The sequence below is a fragment of the Oncorhynchus keta genome, chromosome 35 (assembly GCF_023373465.1).
Source record: "Oncorhynchus keta strain PuntledgeMale-10-30-2019 chromosome 35, Oket_V2, whole genome shotgun sequence".
Taxonomy (NCBI): Eukaryota; Metazoa; Chordata; class Actinopteri; order Salmoniformes; family Salmonidae; genus Oncorhynchus; species Oncorhynchus keta.
The window spans coordinates 33226196-33248591 of NC_068455.1; the positions used below are offsets into that span (position 1 = coordinate 33226196).

At 42.6% G+C, this 22396-nt stretch overlaps 1 protein-coding gene across 1 annotated transcript; it reads right to left on the minus strand.

Moving 5' to 3' along the window:
• Positions 1-317: 317 nt before the first annotated feature.
• LOC118369097 (transmembrane protein 39B-like) lies at positions 318-21917 on the minus strand. Its single transcript, XM_052496909.1, has 8 exons — positions 21630-21917; positions 21188-21281; positions 20668-20889; positions 18697-18939; positions 2427-2760; positions 1975-2162; positions 828-948; positions 318-677 (listed from the first exon to the last, which is right to left on the minus strand). Exons 3-7 carry the CDS (start codon positions 20796-20798, stop codon positions 945-947), a joined length of 900 nt encoding a protein of 299 aa, XP_052352869.1. The 5' UTR covers positions 20799-20889; positions 21188-21281; positions 21630-21917; the 3' UTR covers positions 318-677; positions 828-944.
• Positions 21918-22396: the final 479 nt, after the last annotated feature.

Genomic DNA, 22396 nt, shown 5'->3' on the forward strand with positions numbered 1-22396 from the left:
AAAATGTTTTATTTTTCACAAGTTATTAGCAGCTTCAGAGCCATGTCTTCTGCGAATAGGCACATTTTTAAATAATGAGAAACAATATAGCTGTGATATTGACACATTCTAAATGTTAATAATCATTCTTTGATTATATTGAAATACTCTATATCTAATATCTATATTGAAAAAGGAATTATATGGACATTGTTGGTGAAAATAAATGAATAGAGTTGTAGGTGTGGTAAGGAGCCCTCTAGTGGGAAAGAGAAGATATCAGACAGCAAGGGTCAACAACAGTTCAACCACAAAGAATCATGGGCCGAACCTTTAAAAGGAATACAAAAATATGTTTATTTTTTATTATGGCAGCTCAGAACAAAAACAGTGATACAAAATACAGTTGTAGGAAAAATACAAAGCTCTCATGTGTGTTTTCTTGTTCCAAGACAAATTACCAGCAATAACTTACGTCTTTAACTTAATTTCTGGTCCGGTGAGCTATTGGAGTATGAGTGTGACTTGCCTAAGATTATTCTCTCTCTGAGAAGCTTGAAGAAGGCGTAGTATCTGCTGAAGAGAATTAAAGCCAAGGATATCGTCTGATGCCACCTTTCTGAGCATATCAACGAGTAGAGCTGGTAGAATATCATCGCACCTTCCACGATGATGAGGATGTTCAACATTCGTAAGGGCTTGTTGAAGAAAAATTAAAGGATAAAAATAGACAAAAAAAGAGGAGGCATGTTGTTATTGAACAAAAAATGTCTGGAAGTACAACAAGTCCTTTAGCTTTGGCTGCCTGAGGCGCAAACAAGAACCGTTTTGCAGTTGGTGTTACTCACATAAAAGCGATAGTGGGAGACGTCCGAGGGGACAGCTACATTCTAGTGCCCTATGGTCTTGTATACATTTTTATTGTGTTTGACCAGGACACCCTGGGGCCACATGTACTCTTCCGTCTATCTGTAGGAGGAAAAGAGAGAAGAGGGTTCAAATAGATACAAAGCCAATCTTAGTCAATCGAACGCTCGTCTGTTAAATAGCCAGCTATCAGATGAGCAGAGTTTAGTCTGTCCTTTCTCTTGGAAGCCAAATGGATGCAAATATCTGGGAATATATTTTAGCTCAGCCCTTAAGAATCTGTTTAAAGAAAACTACACTCCCCTCAATGGCAAAATTAAAGACCTGATTCGCTGGTCCACTCTCCCTGTGACTACGATTGGATGGATTAACATAGTGAGGATGAACAAATGTTCTTTCCAGACTTCATTGTCTCATTCAAATGAATTCCTGTATTTGCTCCCAACTGTATGCAGGTGCATGATGCCCCTGAATATACAACAAGTAACAGGGCCGTTTCTAGCTTTTTGGGGGCCCTAAGCGAGAGTGGTTGGGGGGCAAAACATTTTAGTGGCCCTCTTGGCAGCGTAGAGAAAATGTTACAGTTGTAAAGCTAATTTCCTGTAGTTCAAATAATTTTGCCAAGGGATGGAGAAAACATTTAGCAGTTTTTAAGGCTAATTTCCTGCTATTCTACACATTTTGCCATGACTTTTGCCATTTACATATGATATCTGAGTGAATAACAAAATCAATGGGGGCCCCCGCGACGTCAGGGCCCCTGATTCTGCCATGATAACTACAAGGGTTAGATTGCTGGCTAGACTAACTTACCTAGAAACATATAACATGTTAGATGAAATGGGCTAATTGAGTGACTGACCTAAAAAGATGAAAACTGCTGATGCACTACTAAATTTTGAAATTACACGTTTTTTTCTACTATACTAACAGTACGTTTAAACCAACTGATTTCCTCATTTGTTTTGTTTTTTGGTTGCGGGGCCCTAAGCGGATGCTTATGAGTAACAACAATATTAAAAACAATGTTATTACTAAAGTAATTACAGAATTCTAGTCCCTCCCAAACCCTCAGTGATATCATCAGTGCTTCTCAGGCCGTGATGCCTCCTCACTAGTAGTACTTACATGTGCTGCAGGACGTTGGAACAGAGAGAAGGGTCCACTTTGTGCCAGCTGCCCAGGTGTGCTGCAGCCTTGTGGAGCAGGTCACAGTAGCGTGGGGGCAGCAGGTGCCTCATGAGGATGACTGAGGTACTGACAGACACCAGGATGAAGAGCTCACAGGACCAACGCTTGTCCACGTATTGTGTGCTCTGCAGAGGACCAGCACACAACCAGAATAAGCAGCCAGAAAAACACAGCGCCCTCAGAGACACATTGCAACTGCAGGCATCAAGCAATGTATCTATTCTTGATTATGTTGACAAACCTAATTGGCGATATATAACAATGCTGCACTACGGTGCAAAAAAACAAAAAGGGGAGATCTGACGGTAGACCCTCCTTTCTCAAATCTCAGTGGTTAGTACGTCACAACACATAACATAAGGCTGGGAAGTCACTTATTAGTTACTCACTTTAACAAACCATACAGGTACGAAGGCCACGTAGTAGGCACTGAACATGGAGCTGACCAGCACCTCCCTCATCCTCCAGTTGAAGTTCATCTTCAGGTACTCCACCTCTTTGCGGATGAGGTCTGGGGAGAGGCAGCAGGCGCGTGTGGGCATGGCCTGGACCCCGTACAGCTGGCTGGTGTGCTGCTTCCACGTCTCGTTCAGAGCCGTCATGTAGTCACGGCGGCGCCCCACGCTGCCCAGCTCCTTCGACCCGATGTTAGTGATGGGCGAGAGTGGCCCCACCCGGCAGAAGTAGCAGTTTAACCGGAAAAAGGGAATGTACATCCCGAACCTGTGGAAACAGGGGATTGCAGAACTTTCAGGTTACAATGTATTCCAAACTGACATGGCTATCTTTCAGGCTATTCAGGTCATTTGAATCCTAATCGACACTGATGACCGACTTGAGCTGTATGGAGAGCATCACGTTACTCTGAGACACTGGAGGTGTTCAGAGTCATTGAACTTGACAAGGGCTCTGATCCCTAGTGAAGGTTGATACTAGTGAGTGTTGTTGGGCAGTGAATAAGTAATGTACAGTCACCTCTAAAATGAATGGCACCCTCAATAAAAAAATGAGCAGAAATGACGAAATCGAATAAATATAATCCAAAAATATATATATAAATATATAAAATAAATCAAACAAATATTGAGTTACAATGTATGCAGAACTTTTAAAAATATATATAATTTAACAACTAATAAAATTGCTCAGAGAAAGACATTTTGTTTAACAATACAAAATTGTCACCCATAAAGACTCCACCATAATTTGCAAATAAATTCATTAAAAATCCTACAATGTGATTTTCTGGACGCCTTGAGAGGCATTGAGAGAGAAAAGGGGGGCAGACAGGAATGACATGTGTTGTTATATGACAATAAGGTATTAGGGACAGAAAAAGAACCAGGTGGGTTTGAGAAAAAACAAACAGAATGGTGCCAAAAAAACATTAAATTGAGAAATATCACAGAATAACACTTGCATAAGTAAAAGTGTTGCAAATTGTTGTATTGTTTATAACAAATCTATATTATCAAAAATAGCTAAATGTGAATTCCTACCTCTTTTACAATCGCTGCAATCAGCCTGCGAGCCAGTATGATGACTGAATAGAGGTAGAAGTTCTGCATCAGACAAAACTTAATATTACTTACTGAAAACTAAGTTAGCATGCCATGAGAAGTGAAATAATTTATAACAGTATAGTGACAACATTTGGAAAGGAATCACTTTCAGGATGTAGTTAATCAAATTTGTCAGATGTCAAAGTACAAAGAATGGACAGTGCCAATATGCACATCCGGTCCTCCATAAACGGGACATTGTCAATCATTTATCAAATCTGTAGTGACATTATGTCCACTTAATGTGGTCAAATACAAACAAACCCCCACACAATGGTTGTGGGAGCATATTTGGATTTTACCTACATTTATAAATAGAGACATTTCTTGGTTTAAGTCATGTTTCAGTGTTTGGCTACAATACATTGCTCCAGTTCTCTTGCTTTTTTTGTTATGGGATACTATCTAAGAGATCATGCAGCGACTCATGTCCACTATTTGGGCTTGTGGGTTTTGTTTACATTCTAGAAGGCTAGTTGTAATTGTCACTTTTCATCAGATGTAGTTTATCTGTGGAGCCATATGGTTATCTGACAATGTTCTCATTTTTGTTATCCCTGTGGAAATAATTGCACTTACCTGAAGATACTAGAGCTGGGAATTGCCAGGGACCTCACAATATAATATTACCACGATACTTAGGTATGCATTGCGATTCTCATGATACTAAATGTATTGCGATTCAATATTGGGATTTTTTTGAGATTTGATGTTCCAAACATATTGCTGACTATAGTGCCTCTTCGGAAAGTATTCAGACCCCTTGACTTTTCCCACATGTTGCCGTATTCCATTTTTTTATTAAATAAAACAAGTTCCTCAATCTACACACAATAACCCCATAGTGGCAAAGCAAAAACAGTTATTGCATTTTTTTGCTAAGATACATTTTTAAAAATACAGAAATACTTTATTTACATAAGTATTCAGACCCTTTGCTATGAGACTCGAAATTGAGCTAAGGGGCATCCTGTTTCCATTGATCATCATTGAGATGATCTGGTACGGCTGATTAGCTGTCCTAAGTAAAGCTAATTTAATTGGAACCATTCTACTACCCTCTACAAACCATTATATTCATCACCCCACTGGGAACCACTGACACGGCTGGCTAGCCTATCTTCAAAGAATCAGCTTCAGGAGCGAACGGAAAGTAGAATAAACTCTAGTTCTGTCCAGGACTACACAACAAGTCAACGGATACCAGACAACAACAGTAGAACACGGGTGGGGACCTTTTTTGACAATCAGAGCATTACAAGAGTGCAGCGGAAAGACCCAACCAAACCCCTTTCCAAGAAGGCTTGGTTCCGACAGAGATACACGGCAAACCAAGGCATTCACACGTAAATACATTCATGATTTCTTACTCCAAAACGGGCGGGATTATTGTGAGAGTAGTTTCTAAATGTACCAAAGTATTATGTCTCTGTCCCTCTCTCGCCCTACATGTCTTTTTGTAACAAGCCGCCATATTGTGCCAGTCCGCTAGGTATCAAGTAGGGATGCACGATATATCAGTAAGCATATTGGAATCGGACGATCTTCGATAAAAATCTCAACATCTGCCCGATGTCTAGTTTAAAGCCGATGTCAAAGCTGACGTTCATACCTATATAACGTAGATGACACCACAAAAAATAGTGCTACACACCATTCCTAACCTAGCCCACAATGTCTGCTATGTGGATCTATTTTGAAGTTTCAAAGGAAGATACCAAAAAGGCCATATGCAATGTTTGTGCTGCTATTATTTCCCGAGGAGGGGAGAAAGTGAAATCGTTCAATACCAGAAACCTAATTACTCATTTGAAAGAGCATCATCCCCAGACGTTCAGCAACTACTTAGAACAAAAGCAGAAAAAAACTAAGCGCACTTGAACACCTAAACAGGTTCAAGTCGAGCAGTCATTTGAAAGAGTAAGAAAATGTCAACGAGACAACTCAAAGGTGAAATCCATAAAAACGACAAGATAATGGAATTCATTGCCCTTGACAATCAACCGTTCTGTCGTGGATGATGTTGGCTTTTGCCGACTGGTCAAGCACCTCGAGCCCCGGTACACACTACCAAGTAGGCGCTATTTTTCAGATGTTGCCCTACCAGAGGTACACCGTATTGTTGAAATTAACATCTGTGAGCTACTTTCTATGGGTGTCACTGCTATTAGCTTCACGACTGAATATTTGAACCAACAATTTACGACGTTTGGAATGAGACTAACGTGAGGTAAAGTAAATAATTCATTAATTCGAAGACTAATTGATCAGATAAAATATCTGAAAAGTTATTTTAGGAAATGATAACTTTGTAATCTGAATATTTTTCCTTGGTGCCCCGACTTCCTAGTTAATTACATTTACATGATTTATCAGTTGATCGCGTAATACTAATTACAGAAAATCTTTGATGAAAACTATGTCATCAGTTTAATGATAGTAAAGACACGACATCCTTATTCCTGCTTACAAGCAAAAATTAAAGCAGGAAGCACCAGTGACTCAGTCAGTACAAAATGTGGTAAGATGAAGCAGAGGCTAAGCTACAGGACTGTTTTGCTAGCACAGACTGGAATACGTTCTGGGATTCTTCCGATGGCATTGAGGAGTACACCACATCAGTCACTGGCATCATCAGTGACGTCGTCCCCACAGTGACCGTACGTACATACTATAACGAGGAGCCATGGATTACAGGCAACATCCACATTGAGCTAAAGGGTAGAGCTGCCGTTTTCAAGGAGCGGGAGTCTAACCCGGAAGCTTATAAGAAATCCCGCTATGCCCACTGACGAACCATCAAACAGGCAAAGCGTCAATACAGGGCTAAGATAGAACCGTACTACACCGGCTCCGACGCTCGTCAGATGTGGCTGGGCTTGCAAACCATTACAGACTACAAAGGGAAGCACAGCCAAGAGCTGCCCAGTGACACAAGTCTACCAGACGAGGTAACTTACTTCTATGCTCGCTTCGAGGCAAGTAATACTGAAACATGCATGAGTGTGTCAGCTGTTCCGGACGACTGTGACCACGTTCTCTGCAGTCGATGTGGGTAAGACCTTAAAACAGACCACAACTTCTACCCGCTAGCCATAAGACTCCTGAACATCTATTCAAATGGCTACCCAGACTATTTGCATTGCCCCCCCTCCCCCCACGATGCCGCTACTCTGTCACTTTAATAACTCTACCTACATGTACATATTACCTCGACTAACCAATATCCTCGCACATTGACTCTGTACCGGTACCCCCCGTATATAGCCTTGCTATTGTTATTTTAGTGCTGCTCTTTAATCATGTTACTTTTATTTCTTCTTTTTTTTAAACTGAATTGTTGGTTATGGGCTTGTAAGTAAGCTTTTCACTAAGGTCTACACCCGTTGTATTCGGTGCATGTGACAAAATTTGATTTGATATCCTGGTTAAGAATGAAACGACTGAACAACGAAAGACCACAGCAGGCAAGTGAAAGAAATAGCTTTTCATTATGTCTTACTGGTAATGGGGACATACGTAAATTCCAACAAAACAACATTTTGGTCAGTGTGTGTGGATTTCAACTATACTAGAATGCTCAAAAGGTCACTAAAATTTTAAATATCGGGATCAGGTTTTTTGGCAAGTTAAATGTTGGATATCAGTATCAGCCAAAAATGTCATATCGGTGCAACCCTAGTATTAGGTGTGTATGTTTATCCTGTGTTATCATTTAGCTAGCTAGTAAATAAATAATTAAACCAATTTGTGTACTACTGAATCCTAAGTAAGGCTGGGGTTTTTGCAGATGCAGGAGGTTACGACTGTTCAGAATGATGATATGATACAAGGTTATGATAAATGCATTGACTGTTTTGTGGATGAGATAGGTAAAGACCTTTAGAGTTTAATTCGGGAGATGGTAACTCTTTAAACAACTACTCTCGTGGTGCCCCAAAATGAAAGTAAAGAGAAGAGCTTGAGCTCAACAGAGCTCCAGAGTTCCCCTTTGGAGATGGTTGTCTTTCTGGAAGGTTCTCCCATCTCTGCAGCACTCCACCAATGAGGATTTCATGGTAGAGCGGCCAGACGGATGCCACTCCTCAATGAAAAGCACACAACAACCAGCTTGGAGTCTGCCAAAAGGCACCTAAAGGACTCTGACCATGAGAAACAAGAATCTCTGGTCTGATGAAAGCAAGATTGAACTCTTTGGCCTGAATGCCAAGCGTCACATTTGGAGGAAATCTGCCACCATCCCCAAGGAGAAGCATGGTGGTGGCAGCATAATGCTGTGGGGATGTTTTTCAGTAGCAATGACTGGGAGAGTATTCGGGATCGAGGGAAGAATGAACGCTGCAAAGTACAGAGCGATTGATGAAAACCTGCTTCAGCGCGCTCAGGACCTCGGACTGGGGGGCTGAAATGTCACCTTAGAACAGGACAACGACCGTAAGCACACAACCAAGACAACGCAGGAGGGGCTTTGGGATAATTCTCTGAATGTCCTTGAGTGGCCCAGCAAGAGGCCGGATTTGAACCCGATCTAACATCTCTGGGGGGGACCTGAAAATAGCTGAGCAGCGACGCTCCCCATCCAACCTGACAGCTCGAGAGAATCTGCAGAGAAGAATGGGAAAAACTCACCAAATAGATGTGTGCCAAGCTTGATGGGTCAAACCCAAGAAGACTTGAGGATGTAATCATTGCCAAAGGTGCTTCAACAAAGTACTGAGTAAAGGATCTGAATGCTTATGTGATAGTTTTATTTTCTTTTTATAAATCAGCAAACATTTCTAAAAAATAAAAATAAAACGTTTTTGCTTTAATATTGTGTGTAGATTGATGAGGGAAAAAAAGATTTAATACATTTCAGAATACGGCTGTAACGTAGCAAAAATGTCAAAGGGTCTGAATACTTTAAAAAAATTCTTTTTTAAATATTTTATTTTGCATTTTCCAATTATGAACATTCAAAACAAAAGTGAAAAGATATTAGACAACGATAGGACAAAGTGACAGTAACAGACGAACGTAACAAAAATAAATTATAGTTATATAAACAAACATACAATAATAAAAAATATTTTAAAAAATTTAAAAATATATAAAAAAGAAATAACGAGACATTGGATCACCTGCCGTAGGCTACATAATATACATTATGTGTGAAACATTATGTGAGGATTATATATAGATTCAATCAATGAGATGTGGGGGGAGATTCTCCATATAGTCAATAAAAGGTTGCCAAATTCTGTAAAATGTCTAACTTATTCCTCAAGCAGTAAGTGATTTTCTCCAAAGGGATACAACTATTAACTTCCGAAAGCCACATTGCAACTGGCAGGAAGGAATCCAATTTCCATTTCAAGGCAATACATTTCTTGGCAATCGCTAGCAATATTTATGTTAGCTTTATAGTATGGCTTTGCCTAAGATTGGTGTTAGTAAAGTTACCCAGTAGACAGACCTCCGGGTCTAAAGGGAATGCAACCCCGTGAATTGAGGATATGGTATCGCATACCCCCTGCCAGAAACCGTGTAGTTTTGAACACTGCCAAGTGGAATGGAGGAATGTTCCTTCATCTGAGCCACATCTAAAACATAGGGAGGAGATATCTGGGTTGAACCTGTGCAGTCTAGATGGAGTGATATAGAGCTGATGGAGGAAATTAAACTGGATCAGTCTGTATCTGGAGTTCAATGTGGATGTAACCCCATCCCTGCACAGGTCACTCCATAGATCCTCATCAAGATCAATACCCAGATCTCTCTCCCATCTAAGTCGGGATTTATCTAGCCCATGCAGTGTTAGTCCTGACATAAGAGCATTGTAAACACGGGAAATGGTCTTGAACAGTGGTTGGTCTGCGTGGCAGAGTTGTTCAATAGGTGACATCTTAGGTAGGTTCCCATGTTCCCTTGAGAGTCACCCTAATAAAGTTTCGTAGCTGTAGATAGCTAAAGAAGTCCCTGTTTGGCAAGTGGTATTTCTGTTTCAGCTGATCAAAAGACATAAGAACTCCCTCCTCGTAACAATGTTCCAGAAGAGTGATCCCCTTATCAGACCATGGTCTAAAGTTACTATTCTGGAAAAACATAGGGATCAATCTATTGTTCCATAAAGGGGTTTTAGGGGAAAGGAATCCCCCTCGTCCGATTAGCTCATGCAGTTTGCACCATGCCAGGACAGAATGTATGATTAAAGCGTTGTCTGTGATGGTTTTTATAGATTTTCTGTCCCATTTGTAAAACAAATCTGCCCCAGTGTCATCATTTACCTCAAGCTTTTCAATGTTCAACCATGAGGGAGAGGGACCATTGTCAAACCTCTGAGCCAGAAACCTAGACTGTGCAGCCCAGTAGTACATTTGAATTTTTGGGGAGGTTTAAGCCCCCTTGACTGTAATCAAGGGTCAGTTTATCCAGGCCAACCCTAGGGGTTTTGCCGTGCCAGATAAACCGTCTGGTCAGCTTGTCGAGAGAGGAAAAAAATGCTGCGGGAACAGGGATAGGGAGAGATTGAAACAGACATAGAAACCTGGGCAGGACATTCATTTTAATTACATTGATTCTACCCAGTAGAGTGAGAGGTAAGTCCATCCATTTACAAAGGTCAACCTCCACTTTTTGCAACAAACTGGCCAGATTGAGTTTATAGAGGTTGTTCAGATTACCATCCACCATTATGCCCAAATATGTGAAGCCCATAGGCGACCATCTAAAAGGAAACTTGTGCTTGATGGTATGATGGTCAAAGACAGACAACGGTAAGACCAACAGGGGAAGACATGACTCCAGTCTCTTAGATAGCATCTTGGTGACCAGTTTACAATCTGTGTTAAGGAGAGAGATTGGTCTATAGGAGGCGCACTTTGGCGGGTTTTTCCCTTTCTTGTGGATTACCGTAATCACTGTTTGAGAGAAGGACTCTGGAAAGCAGTTGTCTTCTCTGGCTTTTTTAAGTACCTCCATAAAGGTAGGGGACCAACAGCTCCCTAAATTCTTTATAGAACTCTGGAGGGAAGCCATCCTCCCCATGAGATTTATTAGAAGGTGAGGATTTAATGGCCTCCAACAATTCAGGGACTGAGAAGTGTTCACTCAGGCGCTCGCTGTCTTCCCCTGACAGGCATGGGAGGTTGAGAGAGGAGAGAAAGGAGTCTATCTCTGATAGATCATCGCTTGATTGGGAAGTGTAGAGGTCTTCATAGTATTTCTTAAAAGTATTATTAATTTCAGTAGGGTCGAAAGATCTCTTTAGTGAGAGTTTCTATGGCATTAATTGTCCTCTTACTTTCCTCTGCTTTCAGTTGCCATGCTAATACTTTGTGAGCTTTCTCTCCAAGCTCATAATAACACTGTTTTGATTTAGTGATGGCCCTCTCAGCTTGATATGTGTTCAGAATATTATATTTAAGTTTTTTATTTACCAAAAGCCTGTATAGATCTTTAGTCGGGCCTCTTTGGTAGGTTTTCTCTAGCTCAGAGATTTCAGATTCAAGGGCACTCAGTTCCGCACCGTGTTTTTTCTTCAGCCCTTTAGTATAGGAAATAATCTGTCCCCTCAGGTAGGCCTTCAATGTGTCCCAAAGAATGAAGCTGTCAGGAGCGGAGGGTTTGTTTGTCAAAGTAAAAATATTGATCTGCTCTTTGATGAATGCACAAAATTCAGGTTGCTTTAGAAGTGTAGAATTTAGTCTCCATCTATATGCTCCATTTACCTTGGTAGGAATGGAGATTGATAATACCAGAGGAGAATGGTCACTAAGCAATCTGGGGAGATACTCGACATCTAACACTCTATGAAACAGTTGTGTCGAAAGTAAAAAGTTATCTATGCGTGTGTGTGTCTTGTGTGGGTGTGAATAAAAAGAGTAGTCCCTATCCTGTGGGTGCAACTGTCTCCAGATGTCGAGTAAATTGAGATATTTCATGAATGACATGGTGAGCTTGCCGGCTTTGGTAAGAAGCGAGGGTTTATCAGAAGAACTATCAAGAACTGTATCTAAGCAAAAATTAAAATCTCCTCCAACCAGTAGCCATCCTGGTGGTGCTTGAGCAACCTGAAGGAAGACATTCTGAATAAACATGTGGTCATCGAAGTTAGGAGCATAAATATTCAATAGGGTCCAAGACTCTGAAAACATATGCCCCTGCACCAAAACAAACCTGCCAGAGGGATCAGAGATGGTGTTGACGCAGAAGGGGATGTGTCTACTTATCAAAATTGCAGTTCCTCTTGCTTTGGAGTTAAAAGAGGATGCAAAAACTTGTCCTACCCATGCCCTCTTCAAGTTCTTGTGTTCACTGGCTGTAAGATGTGTTTCTTGTAAAAACACAATGTCAGCCTTTAATTTCTTAAGGTATGTATAGACTATTTTCCTTTTAATCGGGCTGTTAAAACATTTTACGTTGAATGTGACATATTTTAGTGGATTAAGCATAGGCTGGGTTTCAAATATCTAACTGAATAGAAATCTATCATATGCAGATAATTAGGAAATGTTTTAACTTTGGTTTGAGCCCAAAAGTGACCTGTGTGTCTCTTTAAGAAGGAAACAATAAACATAGAAAAAAGGAAGAAAAAAATAATAATAAAAATCCCACCCACCCCGATTGTCAGACTAGAACAACAGTCCCAACAATCAAACATGAAAACACTTGTAGAGATACGTTGCTGCTCGCTTTCCAACTTGCTCTTACTAGCTAAACCTTGGCGTAAACTAAAACCTGCGAGCTCTCTAAATTGAAAACAAACGTTGTGAATAGATATTTATGGCTGAATATTTACTGCCCACGGTAAGGGCTGCTTGAGTCTCTTTACGAAAGATTTAACATAAATGAGGGGGAAAGCAGTGGGCCTAAACCCACTTGTTGCTTCGCCCAGTAGATATGGACTAAACCAAAATATACTCTCCTGTAAATGTAATAGAACTCACCCCTGGAAGATACGGTTAGTTGAAAATGTACAAATCAATTAAAGTGACCGGGAGATACCAGCAGTTCAATCCGGATAGGAGAAAACAAACGAACTGCATTTTATCCCCCAGAGAGACCGTCCTGGCTCAGACTCAGACGTTGCTCAGTTCTTTGAGAAAAGTGTGCACTTCTCCCGGTGTGTTGAAGAGATGGCTTCGGCCTTTGTACTGAACTTTCATCCGCAAGGGGGGATGAGGTTGCCGGTGATGTTCTTCTCCTTCAGTGCTTTGGCGGCAGGTCTGAACTGCTTGCGGCGTCTGGCGAGGTCCTCGCTCATATCCGGGAAAAGGCTGACCCTCTTCCCATCGATGGCGATGTCCCCTTTGGCTCTTGCGAGTTGCAGTATCTCCTCTCTGTCTTGGAAACGGAGGAACCTGATCAGGACGGCTCGTGGGGGCTCATCTGGCCGGGGTTTCGGCGCTGATGTTCTGTGGGCGCGTTCGATTTCCAGCGGCTTGGTGAAGTTGGTTATGCCTAGGACCTCCGGGATCCATTGAGTGAAGAAACGGACCGGGTCACGGCCCTCGCTGTCCTCTTTCAATCCCACCACACGGATATTACTACATCTACTCTGGTTCTCCATCTGATCTACTTTGTTTTTGAGGTAGGCATTGTCTTTTTGCAGTTGTGTCAAGACCTGGTCATGTCTAGCGATGGTATCTTCAACTGTGCTAATGCACAGCTCTGCCTCAGTCGTTCCCAAAAGGAGATCATTCATGGAGGATTTCAGGTCGTCAATGGAAGAATGGAGTTCAGCCGATTTCTTATCGATTTTCAGAGAAAGACCTCTGTTACCATCCTGAATCTCCCGGAGGAGAGTAGCCAGCATGTCGGCAGGCTCGCAAGAGGCTGCTGAGAGCAACAGTCTGGAACTGTCGTCTGAGTTATGAGGGCTAATGCTAATCTTGCTAGCTGTAGCGTTATCGTTATCTTGGGAATCAACAACGTTTTGGTCGTCCTTCTTGCCTCTCGGTCGGCGGTACATGGCTCTTTGGGAAGGTAAGTACTTGACAATTTATCAGCCGATGTTAGAATATTGTTTCAACGTTTTTATTTAGGTAAAAATAGAATAACTTTGAAGAGCTCGGTTTGTCAACGTCTGCTCAGCTCCACGGCATCACGTGTCTCCCGTCTGAATACTTTCTAAATGCAATATTATACACTGCTCAAAAAAAAGGGAACACTAAAATAACACATCCTAGATCTGAATGAATGAAATATTCTTATTAAATACTTGTTTCTTTACATAGTTGAAAGTCACACTCAAAATTAAAGTGGAAAAACACACAACAGGCTGATCCAACTTTGATGTAATGTACTTAAAACAAGTAAAAATGAGGCTCAGTAGTGTGTGTGGCCTCCACGTGCCTGTGGTGCAACGTGGCATTGGTGGATGGAGCGAGACATGATGTCCCAGATGTGCTCAATTGGATTCAGGTCTGGGGAACGGGCGGGCATCAATGCCTTCCTCTTGCAGGAACTGCTGACACACTCCAGCCACATTGTCTTGCATTAGGAGGAACCCAGGGCCAACCGCACCAGCATATGGTCTCACAAGGGGTCTGAGGATCTCATCTCGGTACCTAATGGCAGTCAGGCTACCTCTGGCGAGCACATGGAGGGCTGTGCGGCCCCCCAAAGAAATGCCACCCCACACCATGACTGACCCACCGCCAAACAGGTCATGCTGGAGGATGTTACAGGCAGCAGAACGTTCTCCACGGCGTCTCCAGACTCTGTCACGTCTGTCACATGTGCTCAGTGTGAACCTGCTCTCATCTGTGAAGAGCACAGGGTGCCAGTGCCGAATTTGCCAATCTTGGTGTCCTCTGGCAAATGCCAAACGTCCTGCACGGTGTTGGGCTGTAAGCACAACCCCCACCTGTGGACGTCGGGCCATCATACCACCCTCATGGAGTCGGTTTCTGACCATTTGAGCAGACACATGCACATTTGTGGCCTGCTGGAGGTCATTTTGCAGGGCTCTGGCAGAGCTCCTCCTGCTCCTCCTTGCACAAAGGCGGAGGTAGCGGTCCTGCTGCTGGGTTGTTGCCCTCCTACGGCCTCCTCCACGTCTCCTGATGTACTGGCCTGTCTCCTGGTAGCGCCTCCATACTCTGGACACGACGCTGACAGACACAGCAAACCTTCTTGCCACAGCTCGCATTGATGTGTCATCCTGGATGAGCTGCACTACCTGAGCCACTTGTGTGGGTTGTAGACTCCGTCTGATGCTACCACTAGAGTGAAAGCATCACCAGCATTCAAAAGTGACCAAAACATCAGCCAGGAAGCATAGGAACTGAGAGTTCACCACCTGCAGAACCACTCCTTTATTGGGGGTGTCTTGCTAATTGCCTATACTTTCCACCTGTTGTCTATTCCATTTGCACAACAGCATGTGAAATGTATTGTCAATCAGTGTTGCTTCCGAAGTGAAAAGTTTGATTTCACAGAAGTGTGATTGACTTGGAGTTACATTGTTATATGGAGTTATATTGTGTTGTTTAAGTGTTCCCTTTATTTTTTTGAGCAGTGTATATTGCTGCGGTAGCCATGCTGGTAAAGTAGGTGTGTCCAAAGTTGACTGGTACTGTGTGTGTGTATATATATATTTTAACTCAGCAAAAAACAAACGTCCCTTTTTCAAGACCCTGTCTTTCAAAGATAATTTGTAAAAATCCAAATAACGTCACAGATCTTCATTGTAAAGGGTTTAAACACTGTTTCCCATGTTTGTTCAATGAACCATAAACAATTAATGAACATGCACCTGTTGAACGGTCATTAAGACACTAACAGCTTACAGACGGTAGACAACTTAGGACACTAAAGAGGCATTTCTGACTCTGAAAAACACCAAAAGAAAGATGCCCAGGGTCCCTGCTCATATGTGTGAACGTGCCTTAGGCATGCTGCAAGGAGACATGAGGACACCTGCACAGGATCGGTACATCTTACCTGCAGGACAAGTACAGGATGGCAACAATGGCCCGAGTTACACCAGGAACACACAATCCCTCCATTAGTGCTCAGACTGTCCACAAAAGGCTGAGAGAGGCTGGACTGAGGGCTTGTAGGCCTGTTGTAAGGCAGGTCCTCACAAGACATCCCCGGCAACAACGTTGCCTATGGGCACAAACCCACGGTCGCTAGACCAGACAGGACCGGCAAAAAGTGCTCTTCACTAATGAGTTGTGGTTTTTGTCTCACCAGGGATGATGGTAGGATTCGCGTTTATCGTCAAAGGAATGAGCATTACACTGAGGCCTGTACTCTGGAGCGGGATCAATTTGGAGGTGGAGGGTCCGTGGTCTGGGGCGGTGTGTCACAGCATCATCGGACTGAGCTTGTTGTTATTGCAGGCAATCTCAATGCTAAGCGTTACAGGGAAGACGTCCTCCTCCCTCATGTGGTACCCTTCCTGCAGGCTCATCCTGACATGACCCTCCAGCCATACTGCTCGTTCTGTGCATTATTTCCTGCAAGACAGGAATGTCGGTGTTCTGCCATGGCAAGCAAAGAGCCTGGATCTCAATCCCATTGAGCATGTCTGGGACCTATTGGATCGGAGGGTGAGGGCTAGGGCCATACCCCCCAGAAATGTCCAGGAACTTGCAGGTTTTATTTTTTATTTCACCTTTATTTAACCAGGTAGGCTAGTTGAGAACAAGTTCTCATTTGCAACTGCGACCTGGGTGCCTTGGTGGAAGAGTGGGGTAACATCTCACAGCAAGAACTGGCAAATCTGGTGCAGTCCATGAGGAGATGCACTGCAGTACTTAATACAGCTGGTGGCCACACCAGATACTGACTGTTACTTTGATTTTGACCCTCCCTTTGTTCAGGGACACATTATTCCATTCATCTTTGTCACATGCCTGTGGAACTTGTTCAGTTTACATCTGTTGTTGAACCTTGTTATGTTCATACAAATATTTACACGTTAAGTTAGCTGAAAATAAAAGCAATTGACAGCGAGAGGACGTTTCTTTTTTTGCTGAGTTTACACACACACACACACACACACACACACACACACACACACACACACACAGTCAAAAGTTTGGACACACCTACTTAACCAGCATGGAAACCAAAGCAATACGCCATCCCATCTTGTATGCGCTTAGTGGGACAATCATTTGTTTTTCACCTGGACAATGACCCAACACACCTCCAGGTTGGGTAAGGGTTAGACTTAGAAGGAGACTGATGAAGTGCTGCATCAGATGACCTGGCCTCAACAATTACCCTTCCTCAACCCAATTGAGATGGTTTGGGATGAGTTGGACCGCAAAGTGAAAGAAAAGCAGCCAACTAGTGCTCAGCATGTGTGTATACTCCTTCAAGCCTGTTGGAAAAGCATTCCAGGTAAAGCTGGTTGAGAGCATGCCAAGTGTGCAAAGCTGTCGTCAAGGCAAAGGATAGCTAATTTGAAGAACCTCAAATATAAACTTACATATTTTGATTTGTTTAACACTTTTTTGGTTATTACATGATTCCACGTGTGTTATATCATAGTTTGTCTTCACTATTATTATATTATGTAGAAAATAGTACAAATAAAGAAAAACCCTTGAATGAGTAGGTGTGTCCAAACGTTTGACTAGTATTGTGTGTGTGTATGCATGTATATCTATCCAGTGGTCGCCAACCAGTTGATCACGATCGACTGATCGATCTTCAAAACATTCCTAGTCTATTTCCAAAATGTTTGTCGAAAAGCCAACGATAGACATAATTGCTTGCACTCTTTTTTTTCGTGTTGCGCTGTTGGCGGTAGGTACACTTGATTCAGAAGCCCTGCGAACCGGGTAGGCAAAGTGTTCCAATTCTGAACCATTTCATTTGTCTGAGAGGACAGACTCCGCCTACCCGGCAGACCGGGAGGTCTGTGGCTAAATAGAGTGCGCCTACTGCGCTGGCCAAACGGATAGCTCAAATCATCGTGCCTACAGCTTCCACAACCATAGCAAATGTAATACTAACCTATGTGAGTTTTAAAACCATGACCAGTGAGACTGTCAAAGAATACAGAAAAGAGCTGATGGAGTGAGTTCATGTAAGTTTTTATTCAACACTATTACAAAGCATGCTTCTCCCTACTTCCACTGCAATGAATGAGTAGCCAAGTGTCAATATCCTGCATTTGTATTATTCTTAGCTGCTCATCATGTCTTTCAATATTGAGAAATATTTCACTTTCTCTGGTCATAGGCACAAAATGGATTTGTGCATGAGGCAGATGCGGTGCGACTAGAGTTTTGCCAGTCAGGTGGAAGATGGTGTCCCCTCTCTCTCTCGTCAGTCTCACTGGAGGAAAGGAAGGAGAGAGTAGGGACCGTAAGAGGAGGACCCTCTGCTGCTCTCTCCGCCGCTGAGACTAATGTTGTGTTCAAAACAACTGGGAACTCGGAAATCTACAACTTCAGTGCGTTCAAGACAACTGGGAACGCCGACAAAAAGTAGATCCAGCTGGGAAGAATATCTTTGAACGGTCATCCAAAACGGAAACTTGAAAGCAGCATGACCATCAGATGTAGATACCATCAGTAAAATAAAAAGGCAAATTATGCTCAGCTGTCCCTCGCAAGTGCTACAATAAACAAAAAAATGTATTTTTTTTAATCAAAGCTTTGAAATATAACATTGTCTGACAAGAACAATACTGGCAAGCCAGACATAGCCAATATACTGTCACAATGTATTAGGCATACTGCACAACCCTCATTCCTACAGAACAGTTTTAGATTAATGTTATTTTTTTAAATGTATTCTGAGCGGTAGATCTCAGCTTGCTTTTTGACTGCGAAAGTAATCTTGACTCAGAAACGGTTGGTGACCACTGCTGTACATACTGGAAACCTCTGGAATAAAGTATATTTTGTTTTTTACTCTTTATGTCGGAGTTTGTGGTCGTTAACTAGAGTGAGTGATGTGCATTTACCATACAGTCTCCAACCTCAGCTATCGCTGACCCTACAATGGTAATGAAGTCACCACACACAATCAAACAAACCAATCACCTCCCAAAGTCAGCCATGAACCCTAAAAGCCAAATTAGACAGTCAACAAACAGCACCAAAATCACAGAACATCATCAGTCAGTGAGAGGGGGTGGACTCACCAGCGTGGTGTGTGAGGGATGGGTGTGAGTTGGGGTACCACCACACAGTCTTGTAGATGTTGACATACTGGACAAAGAGGGCACTGGGGTGGCAGAAGAACAAGTGCAGCTTGAACAGAACGTTTTGTGTCCATGGATAACTCTGGGATCTTACAGTGCTTCACAGGAACCATGGTCTGGGCTGCCAACGGGGGACTGGACAGGCTCGTACCCGAGCCAATCCTAACGGTACAACACACAGGGCTTTCAAAACAAAAGATTACTTTGTGTTACTACAGGTTGATATCTAAAGACTATAGCTTATTACTATTCTATTACTATTACTATACCAAGGCTTTCGACTCTGTCAATCACCAAATTCTTATCGGCAGACTCAACTGCCTCGGTTTTTCGGATGACTGCCTTGCCTGGTTCACCAATTACTTTGCAGACAGAGTTCAGTGTGTCAAATCAGAGGGCATGCTGTCCGGTCCTCTGGCAGTCTCTATGGGGGTGCCACAGGGTTCAATTCTCGGGCCGACTCTTTTCTCTGTATATATCAATGATGTTGCTCTTGCTGCGGGCGATTCCCTGATCCACCTCTACGCAGACGACACCATTCTATATACTTTCGGCCCGTCATTGGACACTGTGCTATCAAACCTCCAAACGAGCTTCAATGCCATACAGCACTCCTTCCGTGGCCTCCAACTGCTCTTAAACGCGAGTAAAACCAAATGCATGCTTTTCAACCGATCGCTGCCTGCACCCGCATGCCCGACTAGCATCACCACCCTGGATGGTTCCAACCTTGAATATGTGGACATCTATAAGTACCTAGGTGTCTGGCTAGACTGCAAACTCTCCTTCCAGACTCACATCAAACATCTCCAATCAAAAATCAAATCCAGAGTCGGCTTTCTATTCCGCAACAAAGCCTCCTTCACTCACGCTGCCAAGCTTACCCTAGTAAAACTGACTATCCTACCGATCCTCGACTTCGGCGATGTCATCTACAAAATGGCTTCCAACACTCTACTCAGCAAACTGGATGCAGTCTATCACAGTGCCATCCGTTTTGTCACTAAAGCACCTTATACCACCCACCACTGCGACTTGTATGCTCTAGTCGGCTGGCCCTCACTATATATTCGTCGCCAGACCCACTGGCTCCAGGTCATCTACAAGTCCATGCTAGGTAAAGCTCCGCCTTATCTCAGCTCACTGGTCACGATGGCAACACCCATCCGTAGCACGCGCTCCAGCAGGTGTATCTCACTGATCATCCCTAAAGCCAACACCTCATTTGGCCGCCTTTCGTTCCAGTACTCTGCTGCCTGTGACTGGAACGAATTGCAAAAATCGCTGAAGTTGGAGACTTTTATCTCCCTCTCCAACTTCAAACATCAGCTATCCGAGCAGCTAACCGATCGCTGCAGCTGTACATAGTCTATAGGTAAATAGCTCACCCTTTTTCACCTACCTCATTCCCATACTGTTTTTATACTGTTTTTATTTATTTACTTTTCTGCTCTTTTGCATACCAATATCTCTACCTGTACATGCCCATCTGATCATTTATCACTCCAGTGTTAATCTGCAAAATTGTATTATTCGCCTACCTCCTCATGCCTTTTGCACACATTGTATTTAGACTGCCCATTTTTTTCTACTGTGTTATTGACTTGCTAATTGTTTACTCCATGTGTAACTCTGTGTTGTCTGTTCACACTGCTATGCTTTATCTTGGCCAGGTCGCAGTTGCAAATGAGAACTTGTTCTCAACTAGCCTACCTGGTTAAATAAAGGTGAAATAAATAAAAATAAAAATAAATTCTCACCCTCCACAACAGCAGGACTGTGGTATGGGCCTACACTCTATGCAAAAAAAACCAGCTGTCTATAATCAAGGAATAAAGAAACACTCTTACAACATGTCACAGTGTTCTATGTAGTACACAGTCAACCCATACGATCCCAATGTCCCCTCACCTTGTCCGAGAGCAAACACCTGTGACTGGGGAGCTGGTAGAGTGGTTGTCATTGCTGACCGAGCCTGGCTCACTGTTTATTGGAGACCTGCAGTAAGCAGTGCGGTTGACCCCTCTCTGTCCACCTGCCATCGCAGACACCCCCACGTTTCTCTTCGTCTTGTATATTTGTGTGTCTGAGCGCTACTCTTTCTTTAAACTGATCAAACTGTAGGAAATCCCCCTGGTGATTAGAAAAGTTGGTTAATTTTCTTATTTCTATAGGCATCACCGCTCAAAAGAAATATGGTCATCTAGCAATGCTATGATATACTGCAGCCCGGTGATGTCATGGACAGTAGTCAATTTAAGATTGGGCACTTTACATTTCAACCATAAAGGTTATTTTTCATTTACAATACTCAAATCAAAGATCATGTTTATTAGGCATATTAAGCGAAACATTGACAGATTATGAAAGAGTGATTTGCTATTTATCCACCCGATAATAACTGGCCTTTGTACAATTTGAACAAACATACTGCAAGTCTAGAAATATCTGTTAACCGATGCCTCAGCACAAGGTCCACCTGTGTAATGATCATGCTGTTTAATCCGTTTCTTGATATGCCACACCTGTCAGGCAAAGAAGGAACCACATTTACTCATGAGGCGAGACCAACATATTTTCCGGGAACCGACATACAAAACCGAGTTTCATCAATGATGCGACAGGTCATACATATATTACACAAGTACCATGCATCTTATCGTAACCATCTTATCGTAACGTGCACGAGATAAAAACGCGTCTTTCCGCCAAACCAGTCTTTCCGGCAAGACAGTAAAAATGCCTGCTCGACAAAATACCAAAGACTGCGGCCTACCATATAAACAGACAGCATAATGGCTAGCTATTAGCTAGCTAACGTTACCCAAATCATACAAAATGTAAACTTAACGAGGTTTGAACAGGGATTTTACCTCAAATGCGGTTGCAGTATATGAAGTAGCAGGTTACACAACACAAACTTTCCGAGCATTTGTTGAGAAAAATGCACGTTCCCCATTATAATAAACGAAGTTGATCATTGTGTTGATGAGGTACTACAGATGTGTGATAGCATGGGAACGTGATGAGGACATCATGACATGTGGGAGAGGAGTGTTTCTTTGAAGAGCCATCATGCAATACCAAATATGTGTATAACTAAACCAAAATAGACCACAGCCTGCCGTTTCCAACGGGAACATATGCGTCATGGTGGGTAGAACAAGCAAATAGATGGGCAGAGCCAAGCACGAGCTAGCGAGGTTCTATTGGCTCGTTCTAGCAGACATTTACATATTTCCGGTAGGAAACGGATACTATGTGAAGTACACTTGTGCAATAACTCAATTCGCCTTTGTGCTCCTTTTAAACAACGGATTTTTTTTTATTTTTAAACTCTGGCAAAGTGTAAAATCTACTAAATGTAGTCCACTCTGTTCATAACAGATTACATCTTTGGGCATAGAATACTGTATTGAGAGTAAATGTTTCATCGATGAGAATATGTTCAGAATGTAGGCCAAAATCAAAATTTTCCCCCATCTTCTCCCACTGGCCGGCGGCTGAGCTTCCTCTCCACTACAAAATTTGGTAGTTTAGTGGAAACGCCAAGCGGATGCTTCATATTTATAAATCCAGTGAATTATATCTCGTCGTTCTGTGGTAATACTGTATTTACATATTACGTCCTAATCATTTT

Coding starts and splice junctions, on each gene's coding strand:
- LOC118369097 (XM_052496909.1), bottom strand. CDS start 20,798: ATGGCAGGTGGACAGAGAGGGGTCAACCGCACTGCTTACTGCAGGTCT. Junction 2,761..18,696: donor ATCCCTCACACACCACGCTG/GTGAGTCCACCC, acceptor CTGTTTCCACAG/GTTCGGGATGTACATTCCCT. Junction 2,163..2,426: donor TACCTGTATGGTTTGTTAAA/GTGAGTAACTAA, acceptor GGTCCTCTGCAG/AGCACACAATACGTGGACAA.